The 22,377-nt window shown below is 42.3% G+C and overlaps 1 protein-coding gene across 2 annotated transcripts in view; it reads left to right on the top strand.

Annotated features, from left to right (window-relative positions):
• The window catches only part of AACS (acetoacetyl-CoA synthetase), a 64,688-nt gene extending 43,391 nt beyond the window's left edge, over window positions 1-21,297 (top strand). Inside the window, exons 10-19 of one of the 2 annotated variants that reach the window (XM_065568665.1) lie at window positions 88-212; window positions 4,043-4,107; window positions 4,266-4,388; window positions 5,778-5,891; window positions 6,745-6,870; window positions 12,378-12,447; window positions 13,971-14,029; window positions 15,593-15,795; window positions 16,839-16,965; window positions 19,933-20,067. In XM_065568665.1, the coding sequence (XP_065424737.1) occupies window positions 88-212; window positions 4,043-4,107; window positions 4,266-4,388; window positions 5,778-5,891; window positions 6,745-6,870; window positions 12,378-12,447; window positions 13,971-14,029; window positions 15,593-15,795; window positions 16,839-16,931 (978 nt within the window). In that variant the 3' untranslated portion in view covers window positions 16,932-16,965; window positions 19,933-20,067. Of the gene's footprint in view, window positions 1-87; window positions 213-4,042; window positions 4,108-4,265; window positions 4,389-5,777; window positions 5,892-6,744; window positions 6,871-12,377; window positions 12,448-13,970; window positions 14,030-15,592; window positions 15,796-16,838; window positions 16,966-19,932 lie in introns of both variants that reach the window. The other variant, XM_005299573.5, reaches the window with a different exon arrangement.
• The last annotated feature ends 1,080 nt before the right edge of the window (window positions 21,298-22,377 follow it).

Below are 22,377 nucleotides of genomic sequence, written 5' to 3'. Positions count from 1 at the left end.
GTCAATAAATAGTTGGGAGAGATGTCTCCCTAAGAGTATGTGAGCTCTCAAAGATAGAAACTAACATGGGAGTCTTGTCTATTCTAGACTGGCTGGATGATGTGGAATTGGTTAGTGTCTGCGCTTGCTGCAGGAGCTTCGGTGGTCTTATATGATGGATCTCCTCTTGTTCCATCGCCCAATGTGCTCTGGGATTTGGTTGACCGACTAGGGTAGGTAAACAAGATGTTGAAGTGAACTATAGAACTTCTTCTCATTTTAAGTCCTAGAAATTGCTGTCTTCACTCATTAGTCTGTTTTTAATCCCACATAAAAACCGCTTCAATAGAGGCTATTTGCATGATCTGAAGCCAACATAGGGTGGCATAGTTTTTTAAACTCTGGCTTAATTTAGGATAAACTATATTGAAATCTTAGACTGAAATCCTCTTTTAGAGGGAGTGAAAGACCAAGGGTTTAATGTGTGTTTTAGAATTCATTCGGGCATTTTGATTCCCTGTAAATAATGTCAGTTCAGTAGTCAGTTTTAAGAGCAGCTTTTTCAAAGGACAGTAATTGGGAGCAGTCTAACGAGTAATTTCTCAGTGCACTCAGTTTTTGTGAAACAAGGATCCTCTATTTCAGACTACTCAGCATAAACCTGAATTTGGTGCTTGATAGAATTTGAAAGCCTTAAATTGACTGGGACCGTTCAGCAGGGCTGCCTGTATTTTCATATTTTGCTTTCTAATCTGTTTCATTCTTTGTCCAGCAATTTATTAATTGTCATATATCAGTGTTTGAACATAATGAGGTGCCGGGTGCCCTCTACTGGTGCATAAAGAAATAGCAAAACTGAAACAAAAGCTGCTTTAAGACCTTTCATGATATTTTACCTTTGCACACTGGACAGAGCATTGATTTTTTTTTTTTTTTTTTTTATAACTATACCATCTTGCAAACTGGAGTTAAGCAGCAGAAGTTTACATTTTTACTATGTAAATACCCAATGTTTTTAAATTAATGCTCCGTTTTAATACACTTGTGGTGGAAAGTGGATGTAGTGCATGTCACCTTCTAACTGCCAATTAATAATTAAAATGTAGCTTTGCCTTTTGTGCTATGCAATATTTAACAATTGACATTTTGGCGCTGGCTATTATAATTAAAGGTTACATCTTAGTGAAATTGTTTCTAGTGGAAAGTTGTTAAAATCTTAACTTTATTCAAGAGCAGAACCAGTGGGGTAAAGTTAGTCTAGAAATAGAATAATTATTTCCGAGCATCTTGGTATGCGGAAGGTAAACGAAAGCAGTTCAAGTATGTCTGCAGGTCTAATATTTTAATCTATTGCTAAAAGCATTAGCCAACTGTATGCTAGCCTTCTAATGTAGTTTTGTTGCAAAATATTCATGTTGGCTATTAAAGGCTGTTATCTTATGCCCTGTCATGAAGGTGCAGTGTGCTACACATAACTGTTACCCTGGTGATATTGAATAGCAATAACTACTTGATTGGGATGACTTTAGTGAAGTTTCTGCTCAGTATGGCTGGATTTAGCCCATACCAAGGGGTTAAGTCAGGGGCGGGCAAACTACGGCCCGAGGGCCGCATCAGGCCTCCAGACGTTTTAATCTGGCCCTCGAGCTCCTGCCGGGGAGTGGGGGCAGGGACTTGCTCTACTCCACGCGGCTCCTGGAAGCAGTAGCAAGTCTCCCTTCTCCCCCTCCCCCCGGCTCCTACGCATAGGGGCAAATGGGGGGAGGGGAGGTGTTTCCACACATTGCCCCTGGCCCAGGCACGGCCCCCGCAGCTCCCATTGGCCAGGAACCGCAGTGAATGGGAGCTGCAGGGGCGGCACCTGTGGACAGGGCAGCACACAGAGCAGCCTGGCCGTGCCTCCGCATAGGAGCTGGAAGGGGGACATGCTGCTGCTTCTGGGAACTGCTTGAGGTAAGCGCTGCCCAGAGCCTGCACCCCTGACCCCTTCCCATGCCCCTGACCCAGCCCCGATCCCCCTCCGAACCCCTTACTTAGTCCCAGCCCGGAGCACCTTCCTGCACTCTTAACCCCTCATCCCCAGCCCCACCCCACAACCCGCACCCCAACCCCCAATTTTGTGGGCATTTATGGCCCGCCATACAATTTCCATATCTAGATGTGGCCCTTGGGCCAAAAAGTTTGCCCACCCCTGGGTTAAGTGGTGGTAAACTGGTGTTAAATGCAGTCAGCAGGGAGGGGGGAACTCCTCCACAAACATCTGAAAGAGAGTATGTCAAATAGTAAACCAAAAAAACCCAGAGACAAGTATAGAGTGTCCTTGCTTTATAATAAATGGCTCAGAGGGCGCTAGTAAGTAAAATATCGCAGAAGAAAAATACTTCATATGATTGTAGTAAACCACAGCAAAAGGACCAGCCAATCCCCATTTGTAATAGAGAAGAGATTGTGATTTATTCTTTATACTAATAGGTGCCCATCCCTAGCTCATGCAATATTCCATATACTTGCATGTCTCTAAAGCACCTTGCAAAAATAATAATAATCTTCATACACTTCAACATCTCCTCAAGGGAGTTTATTGCCACCATGTAAAACTAACACAATGCCAGCACAAATCACTTGAGCATTACTTACACAGGAGCAGGATTTCTGAAAGGTTAATATATAGATCAGACTAACACTTCCCACAATAAATGGAGTTGGGTGAGGCTTCACTTTAACTTCTTAATTGGTGTGTGGGAACACTTTCTTTCCCTCTCCTTCTTTGTGATAAGAGAACTGAAAATGAGTTGTATGCAGTCATTTAAAAATCTGTTTCCTGGTTAGATTAATGGCATCTCAGAAATCCCATATTAAAGCAGTAGGCAAATGAAGCTCTTGAGATTATTTCAGCCCCAGTTATATTTTTAACTAATGTAGATGAATGTAGGTATTAAGCCTCATTGATTACTTTGGATAGTTTAACTTTGAAGAACTCCCACTGTTCTGTTTGGAGATTTTCAAAGTTTTAGTAGGATTTCTTTTTACTGCATTGCTGCTTGCTATGCAATGCTTCTAGAGTCCATTGGCTTGATTAGGGGGAGGGAGCCAGGACTCCTGGGTTCTATTTCTGATACAGGCTTTGAGTAAGTGACTTTGCCTCTAATTACCTGAACAAATGGGTATTACAAGAATATTTTAACTCCTCGGGAAGTTGTGAAGCTTGATTGGGGGGGAGAAAGGGGTAGCATGTAAGGAAAATGTTTATGCTCCAGATCCTTTAACTGGCTTGTCTGTTTCTTGCATTTGACAACATTCTCCAGCTATAAATCCTATTTATTTATTGCATTAATTGAAATATTTATTTCACTCTGTGCCGTCAGTGTTGGTGTGACTATCTTGTGAATAGTAATGCTGCAGAGCTGATTGCGTTGTCCTAAAGATCTGTAATTTGCAACTGGGAGAAGGAGACTGCTCAAACTGGGATACTGAACACGGTGCCTTAGCCTTTAACTCGGCAAGTGTAGGGAAAAATTGTCTTGTTTTGTGAGTAGCTGAAAGGTGCTGAACCAGGGTTTTCTCCTTATGAAAACTCCCCAAGTCTAGAATTCTTCAACATACAGCCATATATACACTATGCTCTCTGTGTATGCAACTCTCCTGCACACACACAATTCCAACTGAAGTCTATCTGAGAGCAAAACTTGAATTACTGTCTTCTATTACACTGCACTGGAATGACACCGTTCCGATACATGAGACTATAACAAGGCGACGATGCCCTGTTAAACAGGGCAATTATGGCAAATTAACAAATTATATGTTAGGAGATTCCCTAATGTATTTGGAGTGCTCTGTAGTTAAGGATTCCTGAAACTGTAAGTGAACGCTTTCTGCTAGATGGGAAGGCTGTGCTTAATATTTAAAGCCAGAATTAAAAACTTCAGTGCTACAGAAATAACTCCAATGACCTGACTAATTTTGATTGCTGAAAAAGACATGCCTAGAATCGTTAAAACTTTAGGGGCAGCTATGATACTTGCAGGATCAAAGTCCTTGAAAATGTCTTTCTCCTCTCTAGGATCACCATCCTTGGAACAGGTGCAAAGTGGCTGGCTGTGCTAGAAGAGAAAAATTTAAAACCATGTAAGCTTCAAACCTCTGTTTTTTTCTCTGGCCTTGTAGCCTGTCCACAGACAGTGACCTGAGGGTTACGTTTGACTTCTTTGATTTATTCAAGTGGTGAATAGATAATATGATAAAACTTAAATGTTTGTAATTCTTGGTTTTCTTCCCTCTTTAAGGTGACACCCATAATCTTCAAACACTTCATACTATACTATCTACAGGGTCACCACTCAAATCTCAAAGCTACGAGTACGTCTACAAACATATAAAGAGCAGCGTCCTCCTGGGATCCATTTCAGGTAATACTTACTCCAAAAGCTTTTTACCTTTGCTAATTCCTTCTGTAGCCAGTTTCCATCTTCGTTGCTTCTTTGCAACTTTGTTTACAGGAAAATTGGGCTGGAGATCAGTCAGCCTCGGTTATACTTAAACTGCAACTACCTTTGACTTGTGCAGGGTTTTTCTGCATAATTCAACATGCCATTGCATTAGTATAGTAAACTTGGTGCACTCAAGGACTTTGAGATGGAATTATTGTGACAGAGTAGATGTAAGGAAGCAGGATTCTTTATTTTGTCTGGCTGTCTTCAGGGGCCGCAGGGTGAGAGGAGGAAGAGTCTGTTAACCTACAGCACACGTTGTTCTCTGCGTAGTTGATTTCACCAGGAAACTCCTCCTGAGGAGATTTTTGCCAGGCTCCTATTTCAGTTAATGGCCCCGATAGACGGGTCAGTGCATTGGTTATGTAATTAACAATGGAGATGTGTTAAGCCATGTCCAGTGTGGTATGAGAGCTCACTTGAGCAGTTTGTTCTATTCATATAAAGTCGCACTCGGACAGGGCCCTGTTGTGCAGGGTACCAAGGGTCAGGTCTCAGAGGGACCATGTCAACCTAATTTAGACCCCAGATCCAGAGTCCAATCCTTCTGCTATTAAAGTCGATGGGAGTTCTGTCTCTGACTTTAATGGGAGCACGTCTGGACCTTAAGATGACATTAATGGTCTCTGATGTCAAAGAATAGTCATGTGGGTGAGATTTGCAGGATTGGGCCTTTTGTTGTAACTCTGCCTTTTATTTAAATATGAATAGAAATATCCTAATTACTCGAATGAAAACTTTTTTTTTTTTTTTAAATTAAGGCTTAAATATTCCCCATGAGTGCCAAGATCCCAAACATAACTACATTTGTGCTAATGCACAAGAACAAGAAATAACCAGACCAACAGCACCTATCTAGTCCAGCTATATTGTTTGATTGCGAGATGCCACAAGGAACCAAATGGCATAGTGTCATTTCCTCATCTCAAACATCTATGAATCTGTGACCTAACTGTTGACTAAGGGCCTGAATCGCCACTCTCACTCCATGTAAATTAGGAGTTACTCCAGTGACGTTAATGAAGCTTATACTAGTGTTAAACTAGTAGGAGAAGAAAATTCAATCCCTAAGGTATATGCCTATACAAAGGGCATGCACATTGTAAGAAAAGCCTCAAACTTTCTTCATTGTCTACTATTTCTATGCAATTTACAATTTGTATTTTAGGTTTCGTTACTTAAAGTGGACTGAGTTTTTTTTCAGTATTATGTGAAAATAAAATAAGAACTCACATGGCCTTTATTTGATCTTTTAAAAATAAGTTCTTTAAAAGTGTCTGAATTCTAAGTGTCCTCCTTTTGTTATAGGTGGAACAGATATCATTTCATGTTTCATGGGTCAGAATGTTACAATCCCGGTTTACAAAGGAGAGATTCAGGCCAGGAACCTGGGCATGGCAGTGGAAGCATGGAATGATGAAGGTAACCATTTTCTAGTCAACTCCATAGGAATTTCTAACTAAAATGTAATAGCTGCAGGAATTTGGATGGTGATTTATGAGACTGATAGAGACACTGTCTCATCTCTTGATCAGCTGATATTCCAACCCAGTGACCAAAAGTGGTAGCCATCTTGTGGCTAAGTGGCTAGCTGTAAATGAGTTAGTGATCTCAAAACTGTTTCACAACCGTGCCCTTAATGGTGGTGGTCTTTGGTGTGGAAGCTTGTCCCACAAGAAACTGGACTGATCAAATCTGATGGCTGTTTGGGATCCTGGGTTAGTATGAGACCATATCCCAACATCTTGTATTTGTGTTTACTAGTTACAGTCCTGTCCAATTAAAAACTGTCTATACCAGACACTGGACTAAATTCACCACTGACGTAATTCCATTAAATTTTAATAATTTTTTTTGGCCTTCCTCTGCAATGTGGAGTATGATTTGCCTGCTGTGATCATCTGGGTGTATCTCACCTAATCAGTTTCCTGCCATTCTAGGGACCTTGGGCATGGGTAGTACTTTGTCCTTTCCTGTTTAGCTCCTGAGGACTGAACTACCTTGGTCTAATTGGAGTCTTTGGTTTTAATATAGGGGTATTTGGGAGAGGCTAGAGCAGAGGGGACCATTAGATCATCTAACCTTACACTCTGAAGTTAAATCAAGGTTGAATTTAGCCCATTGCCCATAAACTTTTTAGATCAGCTGGCAATGTCCAGAGTGACAGGGCCTCTTGGTGTTACCATTATGCAGAGGATAATCCTATGTGCTTTGCTTCGGTACGCAGCAGTTTACAAAAGGGAAATGCAGAAAATCTGTTTCTATTTGTAAACAGGCGAACCAGTTTGGGGGGAAAGCGGAGAGCTGGTTTGTACCAAGCCTATGCCCTGTCAGCCTACGCACTTCTGGAATGATGAGAATGGAAACAAATACAGGAAAGCTTATTTTTCAAAATTCCCAGGTATGTAGTGAAATGCTTAGTTCATTATTTGAACTGACCAGGCATATAGAACTGGCAGTTGTTTACAAAATTATAAGCCTGCTCTTTCCCACATTTGGGCAGATACAGTATCTAGATTTGCTAGGGTGGCAATTGTAACAAATGTCTGATAAATATCTTGCTATTTATTCCCTGGTGCTTTGGTCTGAATTTCAGTCTGGGTTAGTCAAATTTGAATTTCTGGAAAACTAATTCCTTTCTGTTACTGCTGTCATTAGGCAGATAGGACTGCTACAGCAACTTGATCTGGCTCACCATAGGCGTACGCTGTTGGGTGTATATATGTGAAAGGAGCAATCTTCTATTGAGTGCTATTATATTGATACCAGACTGTTGCTGCCTAGTATTGGAAGTGAGTCCTAGGAGATGAGCCCTGGCCTAGTACCTCATTAGTGTGAGGGATAAGCCAGTATCTTGTGTGACATGCACGTTCTCCACTCACACACCAGCCCTGTGCTGATAAGAGTAAGGGGACAGATATACAGTGGGTTAGATGCTGGCTTGTGCTTATTCTGGGGGACTGGGTCCACCCATAGCCTTTGCTCACACTTGCACTGAAGTACAGCAACATTGCACTCCCTGCTGCATGTTGGGCAAGGGCTTGTGGGATCAAGACCTCGAGTCCACTTCTTTTCAGAGCTAGATGGAGACATTTATCAATCACAGCCTCACAAAGACGTTTCAAGTGAGTAACTGCGAGAAGCCACACTCTACAGTAGGAGAGTGCTACCTTGCACTTAACCACAGGGGTCTGATTACTGTTCCATTCCTGGGCCCTTTTCTTATTTTATAAGCAATATTAAGCTATTGCTGCCATGTTTATAACTTTAGCCACCTTTTCTGTCCCATTGTTTATACCAAGTGGCCAGTTTACTTCCTTGGGGGTGGGGAAGGGGGACGACTGCTTGACATCACCATGCTCGGCGAGACCCCACACATTAAAACTTTGAAATGCAGACACTTGTTGTTGTTCTACTATCTACATACTGCACAGACCACAGTGAGAGATTATGCCATACGTTATCAAAGAAACTGAGGAACCACCTGATCAGCATCCTATACAGCAAACAGAAAAACATCAAGAAAGAGCTCTCCAACCTGGAGACTCTCATAAATAACCAACCCTCCACACAAACGGACTTTACTAAAATAAGACAGGAGATCTACATTACACACTTCACCTCTCTACAAAGGAAAAAGGACCGTAAGCTGTCTAAAATCCTACCTGCCACATGGGGCCACAACAGGGGTACCCCTAACTCACCCAGCAATATCGTCAATTTATCCAGCTACACACTCAACCCAGCAGAAGAGTCTGTCCTATCTCGGGGACTCTCCTTTTGCCCCAGCACCCCCACAAACATGATACAGTTCTGTGGTGATCTGGAAGCCTACTTTCGCCGCCTCCGACTCAAAGAATACTTTCATGATAACACTGAACAGCGCACTGATACACAGATACCCTCCCACCAACAACACAGGAAGAAGAACTCCACATGGACTCCTCCTGAGGGTCGAAATGACAGTCTGGACCTATACATAGAATGCTTCCGCCGACGTGCACAGGCAGAAATTGTGGAAAAACGACATCGCTTGCCTCATAACCTAAGTCGTGCAGAACGCAATGCCATCCACAGCCTCAGAAACCACCCTGACATTATCATCAAAGAGGCTGATAAAGGAGGTGCTGTTGGCATCATGAACAGGTCTGACTACCAGAAGGAGGCTGCCAGACAACTCTCCAATACCCAATTCTACAGGCCGCTTTCCTCAGATCCCACTGAGGAATACACTAAGAAACTACACCATCTACTCAGGACACTCCCTACACTAACACAGGAACAAATCAACATACCCTTAGAGCCCCGACCGGGGTTATTCTATCTACTACCTAAGATCCACAAACCTGGAAATCCTGGACGCCCCGTCATCTCGGGCATTGGCACTCTCACTGAAGGACTGTCTGGATATGTGGACTCCCTACTCAGACCCTACGCCACCAGCACTCCCAGCTATCTCCGTGACACCACAGATTTCCACAATGCATTGGTGACCTCCCAGAAAACACCATCCTAGCCACCATGGATGTAGAGGCTCTCTACACAAACATCCCACATACAGATGGAATACAAGCTGTCAGGAACAGTATCCCTGATGATGACACAGCACAACTTATTGCTGAGCTCTGTGACTTTATCCTCACGCACAATTATTTTAAATTTGGTGACAATATATACCTCCAGACCAGTGGCACCGCTATGGGCACCCGCATGGCCCCACAATATGCCAACATTTTTATGGCTGACCTGGAACAACGCTTCCTCAGCTCCCGTCCACTCATGCCCCTTCTCTACCTACGCTATATTGATGACATCTTCATCATCTGGACCCATGGGAAGGAGGCCCTGGAAGAATTTCACCATGCTTTCAACAGCTTCCACCCCACCATCAACCTCAGCCTGGACCAATCTACACAGGAGGTCCACTTCCTGGACACCACCGTACAAATAAGCGATGGCCACATTAACACCACCCTATACCGAAAACCCACCGACCGCTACGCCTACCTTCATGCCTCCAGCTTCCACCCCGGTCACACCACACGATCCATCGTCTACAGCCAAGCACTGAGGTACAATCGCATCTGCTCCAACCCCTCAGACAGAGACCAACACCTACAAGATCTTCACCAAGCATTCTCAAAACTACGATACCCACACAAGGAAATAAAGAAACAAATCAACAGAGCCAGACGTGTACCCAGAAGCCTCCTGCTAAAAGACAGGCCCAGAAGAGAAACCAACAGAACTCCACTGGCCATCACCTACAGTCCTCAGCTTAAACCTCTCCAACGCATCATCAATTATCTACAACCCATCCTGGACAATGATCCCTCACTTTCACAGACCTTGGGAGGCAGGCCAGTCCTCGCCCACAGACAACCTGCCAACCTTAAGCATATTCTCACCAGCAACCACGCACCGCACCATAACAACTCTAACTCAGGAACCAACCCATGCAACAAACCTCGATGCCAACTCTGCCCACATATCTACACCAGCAACACCATCACTGGACCTAACCAGATCAGCTACAACATCACCGGCTCATTCACCTGCACGTCCACCAATGTTATATATGCCAGCAATGCCCCTCTGCTATGTACATTGGCCAAACTGGACAGTCACTACGCAAGAGGATAAATGGACACAAGTCAGATATCAGGAATGGCAATATACAAAAACCTGTAGGAGAACACTTCAACCTCCCTGGCCACACAATAGCAGATGTAAAGGTTGCCATCTTACAGCAAAAAAACTTCAGGACCAGACTCCAAAGAGAAACTGCTGAGCTCCAGTTCATTTGCAAATTTGACACCATCAGATCAGGATTAAACAAAGACTGTGAATGGCTATCCAACTACAGAAACAGTTTCTCCTCCCTTGGTGTTCACACCTCAACTGCTAGCAGAGCACCTCATCCTCCCTGATTGAACTAACCTCGTTATCTCCACACTGATATATACCTGCCTCTGGAGATTTCCATTACTTGCATCTGAAGAAGTGAGGTTCTTACCCACGAAAGCTTATGCTCCCAGTACTTCTGTTAGTCTCAAAGGTGCCACAGGACCCTCTGTTGCTTTATAAAGTTTTTGTTTTTTTTCTTCCTAGTAGATAGCATAGGATCGTACACCATGAAATAAGTCTTACTCTAAATAAAATAAAGCCCTGATATGCTTAAAACAGATCTTTGACAGCTTTCCACACAAACTGTTCCACAGTCACAAATCAAAACAGTCTTTGTGTTCTTCCATTGCTGTCTTACTACCATTTGAAAGACTGCGTAGAAAACCACAGCACACATTCTGCCTAGCTGTGACAGTAGTTACCAATACACAGACACATCGTCTGTCTTGTTTGTTTGTTTTGTAAGCTTTCTGCTGGAAAGAGGTGTGCGCTTACTTTTAACAATAGATTATTTCTTCCTTTGGCTGTATAGTACTAGGTTCTTCTTGATGCTTTGGCAGTTATAGTACAGTACATTTTAACTGGCCATTAAACAGAGGGGGTCTTTAAGCACAAAAGGGACCACTGAAACCAAGTAAAAGAGTGTGCATGTGCACCCCTAGCAACCACAACTCTAAAAGAACAGATCGCTGTGTTTGACAGCAGTCTTCTCTGAGAAACCTGTAGTTTCAGTGATCTGTTGGAAACCCCATTTTTTGTGGTGGTCTGTAGAAATGTGTTTCGGGTTGAAGCTAAGTATAAAACTGGTTAGCTGAGGAATGGAGTGGTGCCTGCGCATACATGGTTGGAGTTGTTTGTCCTTGAGCATGTCGGAGAATAAGAGTTCTCATTTTTTGTTTGGGTACAGCAAGTCAGGTACTTTATTTTCTCTAACAATTGCTTAGAGGGAGAGAGCTAAACAGGTCTCTCTACAGGTAAACAATTACAGCAAACCTTTATACCTTTCATTACAGACAATAATAAGCAACAACTGCATTTTGTTTATACATAGGCCATCTTGATATCTTATTTTTCTCACTTGTATGTAGACTAGAGTCAAAACAATATTTTCTACACAAGGTCGCAACAACTTCTCACACAGTTCTTTCCCACTCGCCTCACACAATCTTCGCTTCTACAAATCTCGCGTTATTAGGGTTACAGTTAGCCTGACTCTTGCTAACGAACTGTCATGCATTGCATCCCCTTCCTGTCAGTTCTTTCTCTGCTTCCACAAGCAAAATTTGAATCAAGTCAGGTCACATTTCCATTCCTAGCACTGGAGTTTCTCCATGTTAACCCCACTGTAGCTGAGAGAAAACATCTGGCTCAACATGTTTGGCCCAGCTTCTAGGGGTCTGATTCTGATTTTTGCACTAGTGTAAATCCAGAGTAACTCCATGCAAGCAAATGGGAGCCTCCTGTGGACTCCATTGAGAGCCTGCCATGTAGTCCCAGAGAGTGCCTCTGCCCCAGAATTACTGATAGGGTGGAGGGAGACACCAAGGAAGACCACATTCACCCTCTCCCGGGCATGTTATTACCTCTACTGGAGGACCCTCATCTGGGTTCCATACAGACGCATGTTGTGCAGCGTGCTAGAACAAGCCTCTGAAGTCATGGGAGTTAAACCACTGTGTGGAGGATCAGAATCGTGCCTGGAATGTTTAGTATTGGATAGCTCCCTGAAGGGAGCGCTAAGGGCTGTGCATATTCACAGGAGTAGTCTGACAGAATCACAGGACTTGCACCTTGCACATACTTTTAGACTTGTGTGTCCCCTTTGTCATCTTCTAGCTAAACTCTACACACTTAACTTCTAATCTTCCGCTTAACTCACTCTCCCCACACTGGTGCTGTCCCCTTCTGGTCTTTGGTAACTCAATTGGAGTTGCATGGTAAGTCAGTCAGACCTGCTTTGATGGCAAATGGGCTGGTTAACACTTTGTCACCTTCTGACAGGTGTTTGGGCCCATGGTGACTACTGCAAAATAAATCCTGAGACGGGAGGAATCGTCATGCTTGGCCGCAGGTAAAGTATATTTTGGTAAAACTGTACTGAGGGAACATGTGTGAAGTTGGCAGGCTCTGTTGGGTTGCAGGAGGACATGTGTATATTTCAGGTCAAGACTATAACAGGGTTCAAAAAAGAACTAGATAAGTTCATGGAGGATAGGTCCATCAATGGTGTCTCTAGCCTCTGTTTGCCAGAAGCTGGGAATGGACAACAAAGGATGGATCACTTGATTATCTGTTCTGTTAATTCCCTCTGGGGCACCTGGCATTGGCCACTGTCGGAAGACATGACACTCGGCTAGATGGACCTTGGGTCTGACCCAGTATGGCCGTTTTTATGTTCTAACATTTCAGTTGCTCATAAGTTCACAGTTAAGGGACAGCACATTGTAAATAGCTAATATAAGGTACTTGTGCAGGATTGCTAGCCTACAGGTCTTCTTGGGTTTTGAGAGGTCATGCTGCTGAGAAGCTGGGATTTCACAGGATGCAGTAAGGCCCAGTGGGTGGGGCACCAGACAGGGAGTCAAAACTGGGCTCAGCTCTTGGCTCTGCATTTGATTTGCTGCATAAACTTGAGCATGTCACTGGCCTGCACTTCTAAAAGGATCCTTTAATTAGAGTTCTTCTGTTTGGGTTTTTTGCCAGAGGTCCAACCTGAGACACCATGGGTATAATTTTCAAAAGTGCCAAGCACCACAACTCTAGTGGGCTTCAGTGGTAAGTCCTCGGTGTCTCTGAAAATTAGGCCTTGCCATGTCTCAAGGTGGACTCCCAGAAAATGGAGGGACTGAAAATGTCTGCCTTAACCTCTCTGTGCCTCAGGTTTCCTATGGCAGTGTGGGATAATGGTACTTACCCATCTTTTTAAACCACTTTGAAAGCTACAGGTTAAGTGTGAGGTGTTGCTTGGTTATAAGTCGCCGGGCTTGTTTTGAAGAGTTAATAGAACATCAGGATCAGGAGCATTGTTCAATTCTATGGCAGTATTTACCAATCCGCTCTTAGTTTTAATGGTGGGTTAGTGGTCCAGGGTTGTGTCCAGCTTTTCATGCAACAGGCCTGGTTCAGTTCATAGGCTCAGCTCACGGAGTCCACTGTCTGCAGGGCGTGAGAAGTGCTGCAGAAATGGAGATGCTCCGCCTCAGGTGGTGGGAAGGGGAAGACACAATAATCATGCCAAGGAGTGCCACAAAAGCACCTGGCTCTGTTACTTCATGGCTGGATATTGGTGGCTACTTTTGTGAAGGCCTGTGTGCATGCAGGTTTAAGTGAGAAATACCAGTGGAATCTTTGGAGCACGGAGGAAACAAATGATGAAGGGAAGAATGTGGCTTATTTAGATTCTGTGTAAAACTTCATTTTGATGAGCACGAAGCTTCTTTTAGACAAAAGTCTCTTGTAATCCTATTTCTACTACAACTTCCTGCATATTTCATTATACCAAATATTGAGAAACTTGGTAAATTGCATCATTTCTCTTCTTCATCGAACCCTAATTACATTTTTAATGCTCTTTTGTTTGTGTGTAACTTTCAGTGATGGTACGCTAAATCCAAATGGAGTGAGATTTGGAAGTTCCGAAATCTATAACATAGGTAGGAAACTTTCATCCACCTTTTGCAACTGTGACATTTGTGTAGCCTTAAATCTGAAACGTGAGCGTTTACAGCAGTGTTGAAAGGCTTAATTACTCTACTAACACACGAGATCTTTCATTGGAAAGGGGCTAAAGAGGATATCCTTAACAACGAAATACTGCTTTGCCGACTATGAAATTGCTTCCTTTCCAAAAGGATCTACAGAGCTGGAGGTGACTAACTGAAATGCACTGCATTTTCCTCATTAGATGTTGCATTCATGTAATAAGGCTTACAAGAATTGTGCAAACCATTTTATGTGACTTTGTAAGAGAATCCATTATTTCTGTGGCTTGTCCTTCCAAGGCGAACTGTTAGACAGTACTTGATTGTTTTTAGTGAGCCATTGTCAATAGCTGAAATAAATTCTTGTGCCTTTTTTTTACTGCCATAAGTGACTCTGTGCACAAAGGCAGTGTGTGACTGTATGAAGTCAGCAGAAAGTTAACAGCGATGAGGGAGGGCAGAGAGATGGTGTCAAGCATTCCTCTGGCATAGTGAATCGAGGTATTGTTTAGCTGTAAAAGCTGTCCTCCTTGTACAATGTGAAGTCTGGAGGGTCAGCTTCCCTTGTGGGTGGAGGGGCAACTTTCAGAATGTTCATGGCTATTGCCCTAGGCTACACTTCACTTAGTTACTCCCTTACGTAAGCTTTGGAACAGTCTCTCCCTTGTCTTGTTTTTGGAATATACAAGCCGGATTCTGATCCAGGTTACATTGGTGGAAATGATATCTGATTCTGGCTCCCTGTGTTCAAGGGCTTTGCTGTATAACTATCAGTATAGTAAGTAAATGTTTGTTTCAGTTGGGGATGCAGTTGAATACTGAACCAATTTGTGATCAGCCTGTTTTGATGATGTCCCCTCACCTTTTTTTATTGCAGTTGAGATTGTACTACTTGGAGGGAGGGATGCACACACGCACACCACTTAGTCTCTCTGGACCTCCATTCCCCATCTGTACAATGGGGATAATAGCATTGGCCTATCTCACTTGGTGGTTAAGGATAAATACATTAAGGACCCAGAAGTGCTCAGACAGTGATAATAGGGGGTATAGCAGTACCTTAGTTAGCTGTGGTAGTATTGCTTGTGCTAAACAAAAAAGTTTATTAATCCAACAACTATATCAAAATGTTTGGCCTGACCTAAGTCAGTATTTATTGGGTCTATAAACTTTGTTCACTTGAGCAGAAATCAATGACTGGGATTTAAAAAAACAAAAAACCACAAGGGAGTTAAGCACCCAAGTGCACTGACTTTCAGTGCGGTTTGCTTATCTAATTGTCTTAAACTTCTTTGAAAATCTTTCTCCGTGGGATTGGCCTACCTAATTATGTGGCACTTGGGTGCCTAATTCCCTTAGGTGTTCTCTTTAAGAATCCCAGTCAATATCTGCTTGTTTGCCTCATCAGTGCCAGAACAGATGATGGGAGATATGCCCTTTTTAGTGTAAAATTAAAAAGCATCCCGTGGAAAACACAAGTGCATGTGATAACGAAGCACTTTACTTCTCTTTCAGTGGAAGCCTTTGAGGAGGTTTCAGATAGCCTCTGTGTCCCACAGTACAACAAAGAGGGGGAGGAAAGAGTGATCCTCTTCCTGAAGATGGCGTCGGACCAGGTGTTCAGTCAGGATCTGGTGAAAAGGATTAGGGATGCGATACGCATAGCGCTGTCTGCCAGACATGTTCCTAGCCTCATTCTAGAAACCAAAGGCATTCCGGTATGTCATGAAAACACTGCCTAATTTTTTTTTCTTGCTCACCTTGAGCAGTAATTAAGGAGCAGTTGTCATCACTCTTCAAACCCACATGCCTGGAAATTTTAGCATCTTAAAAAGCATTTTCAAGTTTTATAAATAGTTTGTCTGTTGCCTAGCGACTTAACATTTTTTATTTTTTTTTCTCAACTAAGCTTGTTTTTGGAACTCTCTCTACCCATCCTTGGTTTATAAATATACATGTACCCTGCTGAGTTAAAGATTGTTATTTTTCTTATAAAATACTTTCTGTGCTTTCTCAATACGTATTATAAAACTAATTTTAGCTTTTAGGTGTGCCAAAGAGCTTTTGCTTGCCTTTTTTAGTTTTTTCCCATTTCAAATGGTATGTTTTTGAGAGCATTGAGCAAATGTTTGAAATCACTTTTACATCAGTTTTGCATTTCAATTTTAGGTCTATCCATATTAACAACCGCTATAACTACAATAAGAGACTTTTCTCCATTTGTCTAACAAATATATAATTATAGTCACACTATATATAGCACCACTGCAGCATCATTTTAATGTCAGACGCATTCTCTGCAACACAGCTATATCTTGCTCTGCCCATTGAATGGGCTCAGTGGAAATGAATCTTTTTTTCCATCTTGAGCTATTCTAAATCCGTGATCTTAATATGGTGTGTTTAACAAGGCCAGGGAGAAAGGGAAGTCCCTGGTGATGGCCTTTATCCGGTCTAGTGTGCCGTTTTGTGAGCACAGATGTGAATGAATCGTACTTTAATGGGGATATTTGCATGCTATATAGAGATATAGTCATCTTGTCTCTGTTCTCAAGTGTGGGAAACCTTCTCTTCTGATAAAGCAGAGCTGGACATCAAAAATACTTTCCCTGGTTTAACTTTTACCTAAATTCAGAAAAAATATACTCAGTAGTGAGAGAGCTTCCCGTAATTCAGTACTGATATGGAAGGCTGGAGCTGGGATCCTCAGAAAAGAGTATACGGTCAGTAAATGACTGACTGTGTCACTGCTAAACCACAGGGGCTCTTTCTGCAAAGTCGAACACCTCGTTCCTTCCCAAGGAAAACCCTGCTGCCTCCACAGAGTGGTGGACATCTTTATACATTTGTTTGAGAGAGACCCTCCATTTTCAAACGTGTCTGTGCAGGTGAGTATGCTGGGCCTGATTCTACTCAACTGTGCAGCACAGTAACCCGTCTTGTCTTCAGTGGAGTTACTGACACCCCCCCCTCCACCCCTCCGCCGTTGTAAGTCAGGCTTATGGAGCCTGGTCCAAGAAGAGTCTGCTTGGTGCTCCTCTGTCCTTCTTCCAACTCACTGGAGGAGCCTCTCCATTTTAAAAGCCCTATCCCCAGTTGCCACCTGCTGCTCTGTGAGCAGCTCACTGTTGGCAAGGCCGGAAGGTGCAGGTTAGTTCCTGGCAGGCCATGTGCATATGAGCTTAAGTCTTCAAAAACAACAAGGAGTCTGGTGGCACCTTAAAGACTAAGGTGCCACCAGACTCCTTGTTGTTTTTGTAGATACAGACTAACACGGCTACCCCCTGATACATGGTATCAAGTATCAGGGGGTAGTAAGTCTTCAAGCATTTTCTCTAAAGCACTGTAAGCCTAATTTTGCAAACATTGATGCCTAGCTAAAGCCAAATGTAGGCTCCTGACTCAGTGGCCTGCCTTTCAGAGGCACTGAGCACCAGGCGCTCCCATTTGGTTTCATACTTCAGGCAAGGGCCTGATTCTGGTGTCTGTTGGTTGCAGGGGAGTTCCTCCTGGCTTACACTGCTGTAAATAAGTAGCTTTGGGCCTAGCATGTCTTGTTTGCATGAGGGTTTAAAAAAAAAACAAAAACCCACCTTCGTGACTTCACTCTTGAGTGATGATATAGATTTTCTAGACCGCAACTTTGGCTTCTACATAAAATGTTAAATTTCAAAGATGCATAAATCACCTGAATGTAAAGAATGAAGTTGATGGCGATGAGGCATTTATGAGAGCCAGCCTCTTAGGAATGCCTGCTTAGAGCGTTAATTAGTTCACACTGTGACTGAATTTACAATGGAATGAATTTTAATTATATTTCAGATGATAAAATGTATCTGCAGCAAAGTGATCAAAGTTGTCTCCTTGCTTTCTTTTGAAGGTTTTACTTGTGAAGAAAAATCTTTCCATATACTGTTTATTTCTAGATGTAAATTTGCGTTTATAAAAACAAACTACCTGCCCCTATCTAAAATTATAGGGCTTTGAGCCTGGTGTCATTTTACACTGGTTGAAATTGGGAATAACTCAGGCATCAGTGGAGTTAGTTTGTAAAATATTGGCCTGATCCCTTATACCACTATCAAAAACGCTGGAAAAGGCTTGGAAATTGTTTCATGCTTATAGTTATGTTTAAAGAACTTTTTTTGCCTGTGCACAGATAATCTACAGTGATAAAGGGCTGTGCACACAAGCATCAATTTATATTGTAAATTTTTACAATATTCTTGATCTGGTCAGAACTCCTGATCCACTTTGACATCTATGCTGTCTTTTGGACTGGGCTTGTGTTAACTGATACAAAACTGTGGAAGTCCCCTGCTGTTCTGTCTGATGGGTATTTGGTATGGATAAACCTTTCAGGGTTAGTATTTAGGGAATTAGAACTGGGAGAGGTTTGCAGTATCTTGACTGAACGAGCACAGTGGCCCCGATTTTTGGCAAAGCACTTAAGCATACACTTAGTTAAATGCTTGCTGCCAGCCTTTTTTCTTTTCTTTCTTTTTTTTTTTTTTTTTTTTTTTTTTTTTTTGAAACCTGTATGACCAGCTCCCCTTCCCGCGCAAAGAGAAGTGAACTTCCAGCAGCTCCCATCAACTTCACTGGGAATTCTAGGTCCTCCTCGCGTCTCAAAACCAGACTGGCAATCACTGAGGAAGAAGAGTGGCTATTTAGGGTCGTGCAAAGGGATAAGAACTATGTAGTATTAAACAAGGGAAAAATTAGACCAAATGCCTGAATAATTTCCTAACTATACAATGTTGCTAAAGCCCATTTGGCCTGCTCTGAAATTAATGAAAAGGTGTCTCAGAAGGACTAATTTCTGGGCTTCACCTTAAGGAGATCTAGCAAAGCAGCTAGTGGAGTCCCTGGTCCATATGCAGATGGACCAGCTCAGAGTTATCTTGCTGCAACTTCAGTTATCTTAACCAAAATGAAGATTAGACTAAACAAGGCGGCGGTTCGCCTGATTTTTTCAGTACCAAATGATGCTCTTATTCAACGGCTTCCTTAATGGAGACACCTTGTGCTCCCTAAAATGGGATTGACCATCCCTGCCAACAGGAGAGACAGGTCTTCCCTACTGGTTTTGCCAGCCAAGAATTCCACTGTTTGGAGCACAGATTGGGAATTCTTCACTGCACAATTGCAGTAGTGCCTTGGTGAGCAACACTGAAACCCAAGCACAGAGAACCTATCTTTTTTGCCTCCTCATGATGTCTTGTTTCCACAGAAGCTGAGTTTTCTATCTGAATCTGTTTTGATTAACAGCAGTTAAACCTCTAGGGAAACAATTGAAAGTCCTTGAAATAGAATCCAAGTTGTGTAGCTTGGCTCAATCTCCAAGCTCACGGCTTTGAAAAGCAGGGTGTTGGTTTGGCCCCTTATAAAGAGAGGGAACGCTTCTGGAATTGAGATCAAGGTACATGTGTACACATGCACATATGCAGGGCTTCTTGGATCTAGGGTTTTGGTTTTGGCCTATTTCTAGAAAACCTAAAAAGCTGAAAATCAGGTGTAATTTTAAATGGCAGTAAGTTTCAAAATTTTAATTATTGCATCAAGGGGCTGATCCTGCTTCCCTAGAAGTAAATGGGAGCTGGCTTAGGCTGATGGTATTGTCTCTTAAAAACAAAACTAAACTCACTAATCACTCATCAAATTCCGTTTGCTTTTCAAATTGTTTAAGAAACTATTTGGTGTCAGGTGTAGCAGTGGAGGCAGGAATTCTGCGAGGGGTAACGATTCAATTCCAGCCTTGGTGGTGGCTTTTCCATTGGGTCATCCATAAAGCAACCAGAGAAGAGTGCAGCTTCATTTTGGTGACTTTTTTTTTTATTTTTTTTATTTTGCAGTACACAATAAATGGGAAGAAAGTTGAAGTGGCTGTGAAGCAGATCATTGCAGGGAAAGACGTTGATCAGCGGGGATCTTTCTCAAATCCAGAGACGCTGGACTTGTACCAAAATATTCCTGAGCTTCAGAATTTCTGAATGTTTGGTTGTTTGCATCTGTGTTCTGTGCTTGTACTGTATATATGAATACTGTATGTAAAGAAAACACTATTTAAATACCAGTAGTTCTTTTAAAGGAAAAATATTTTAAGTGCATTATGAAAGGCTTGGGTAAAATTTAGCTACTTTTTACCAGATGACTATGCCATATGGATTGGAGTCTATCTTTAAGCCTGGAAGAGGGAAAACTGCCTGTTGGGTTTTTATATATGTGACAAATGCATCTTTTCGGGTTAGATTTAGATCAACAAACTGGAACCTGAATAGCAAACTGTTTCCAACTGATAATGGAATATTGTGTTCATAAAACTGATTTTTTTCCTTTTTTTTAAATGGAATTCAAGCTATTTATTTAAAAAAAACCAACACTGTTAGAGCCAGGTGCAGGGATTATGTGGCTTTTTTTTTTTAAATACTTGATGTTTGTCCTATTCAGGAGGGTAAAGGCATGTCAGCATGGCCATGAAATATAAAAGTATGGAATACTTTTTGTGTTTTTTATAAAGCCACATCTTAATTCACTGTATCTCTTATTTGACTGTCTCAGTTTGAGCACAGTCTTGAAATATCTCATTGTACCGTTGGAGGTAACTGCTGCTTCATTTTGTGATATCTTCACATGTAGTTTTAAGCTTTTAGCTGATATGTTTTTAGATTTTTTTTGGGGGGGGGAAAGGGAGGGGGACAAATGATGTCACATTTCTGTTGGTGAAAATCAGTGTGTGTTTTGTTTTTTGTTTTGGTTTTTTGGATTTATATCAGTGTAACTGAGGATAGAATTTGACTTTTACTGCTCTAAAATCCATTATTAGAGTCCAAAGGCAAAAATCCAGTATTGTATTAGCTGAACCATTCCAGTCTATTAATGTAATAAAAGCCAATGTTTTTGTAAAACCTTTTTTACTATGTGATATTGAAAGTGAGAAACTAAATTTTTTAAATTCTTTATCCTTCCAGTTTATAAAGGGGGACAAACCTTTTATAAGTATGTTGACACTATAAAATGGAAACACACTGTTTTTCACAAAAGATACAATTGCAATAGGTATACAGAACCCCTGGCATTCAGCATCCCATGCACTATTTGAATATTGTGGGTAAAATATTTAATGCATTAAAATCATGGGTGTCCTTTAATTGTGTTCAGTGCATTCATTGCTGTTAATACGTTAAACTTAATAAAAATGAAATAAACTGATCCTTAAACATTGGTTTTCATTTTCACTCAATTGTCTCATTTGACTTTCTTTTTTCTTTCTGCGTGCTCTGGTATGATCTGATTCTTAGCTTAACTTCCTTTTTCTCTTCTCCCCCCCCCCCCCCCCCCCCAACACTTTTTAAAATCTTTCTCTCCCCTCTTCCCCCCAAATTCCTACATTGTATGCTCCTCAGGGCAGGGGTTGCCATCTTCCTGTTATGTACAGCACTGGGCACGTGGCACATTACTTAGATGCGTGTTCATGCATGGGGTGTGGCGCATGTGAACAATGCGGAAGCAAGCCTGCCAGGAATGTGCCACTCTGCTTTACATCTACTGGCACTGTAGTGAAATAGTATGTCAGGCTACATCGGGGTCCCCAACACAGTGCCCACGGGCATCTAAGTGCACCGGCGGACAAGCATCCGCCAAAATGCCTTGTTGGTGGCATTTCAGCGGATGCTCCTCTGCCGCCACGGTCCTCCGTGGCTCATCGTCTGGCGCCCGCCAGATGAAAAAGGTTGGGGACCACTGGGCTAGCACTTCACTGCAAAAAGTGTGTTACTATGGAGACAGCAAACACAGTGTAAAATGCTAGTGGAGATAAGTAACTGGAGTTTTTATCTCAGTGGAGCTAGTAGAGGTCAATCCTGTCTCCCCCACGTGTCTGGCATTTACCTCCCGTAGCTCTGTCCAGTATAAATTCCAGTGCCTGGTCTCCATTAGCATTTTACATTGCGTTCGCTGTCCCACTGTAAATATACACCTTCTACAAGGAAGAACATCTCAGGTCTGTATTACTGCACCTCTCATTCATTGTCAAGTTGTAACTTGAATTGAACTTTTAGGTAATGTGCTATCAGAGCTAACCAAAGCTTTGATCAAAAAGGGACATCATAAGGAAGATCTAGAAAAAGGTGGCTTGAGATGCTGAAGGAAGACCAGAAGAAGCTTAGTGTCAGTTTGGAAGATGTGCTTGAGATGAACAAGAACTGTTGCCCCATCTTGATGGGATAAGACAACAAAGAAGAAAACACTTTCCAAGGGGGGGGATAAGATGAAGAGAAACATCATCATCCTAGGGACAG

Source organism: Chrysemys picta, chromosome 15 (assembly GCF_011386835.1).
Source record: "Chrysemys picta bellii isolate R12L10 chromosome 15, ASM1138683v2, whole genome shotgun sequence".
In the NCBI taxonomy this organism is placed as follows: domain Eukaryota; kingdom Metazoa; phylum Chordata; order Testudines; family Emydidae; genus Chrysemys; species Chrysemys picta.
This window is presented reverse-complemented; position numbering and strand designations above follow the sequence as displayed.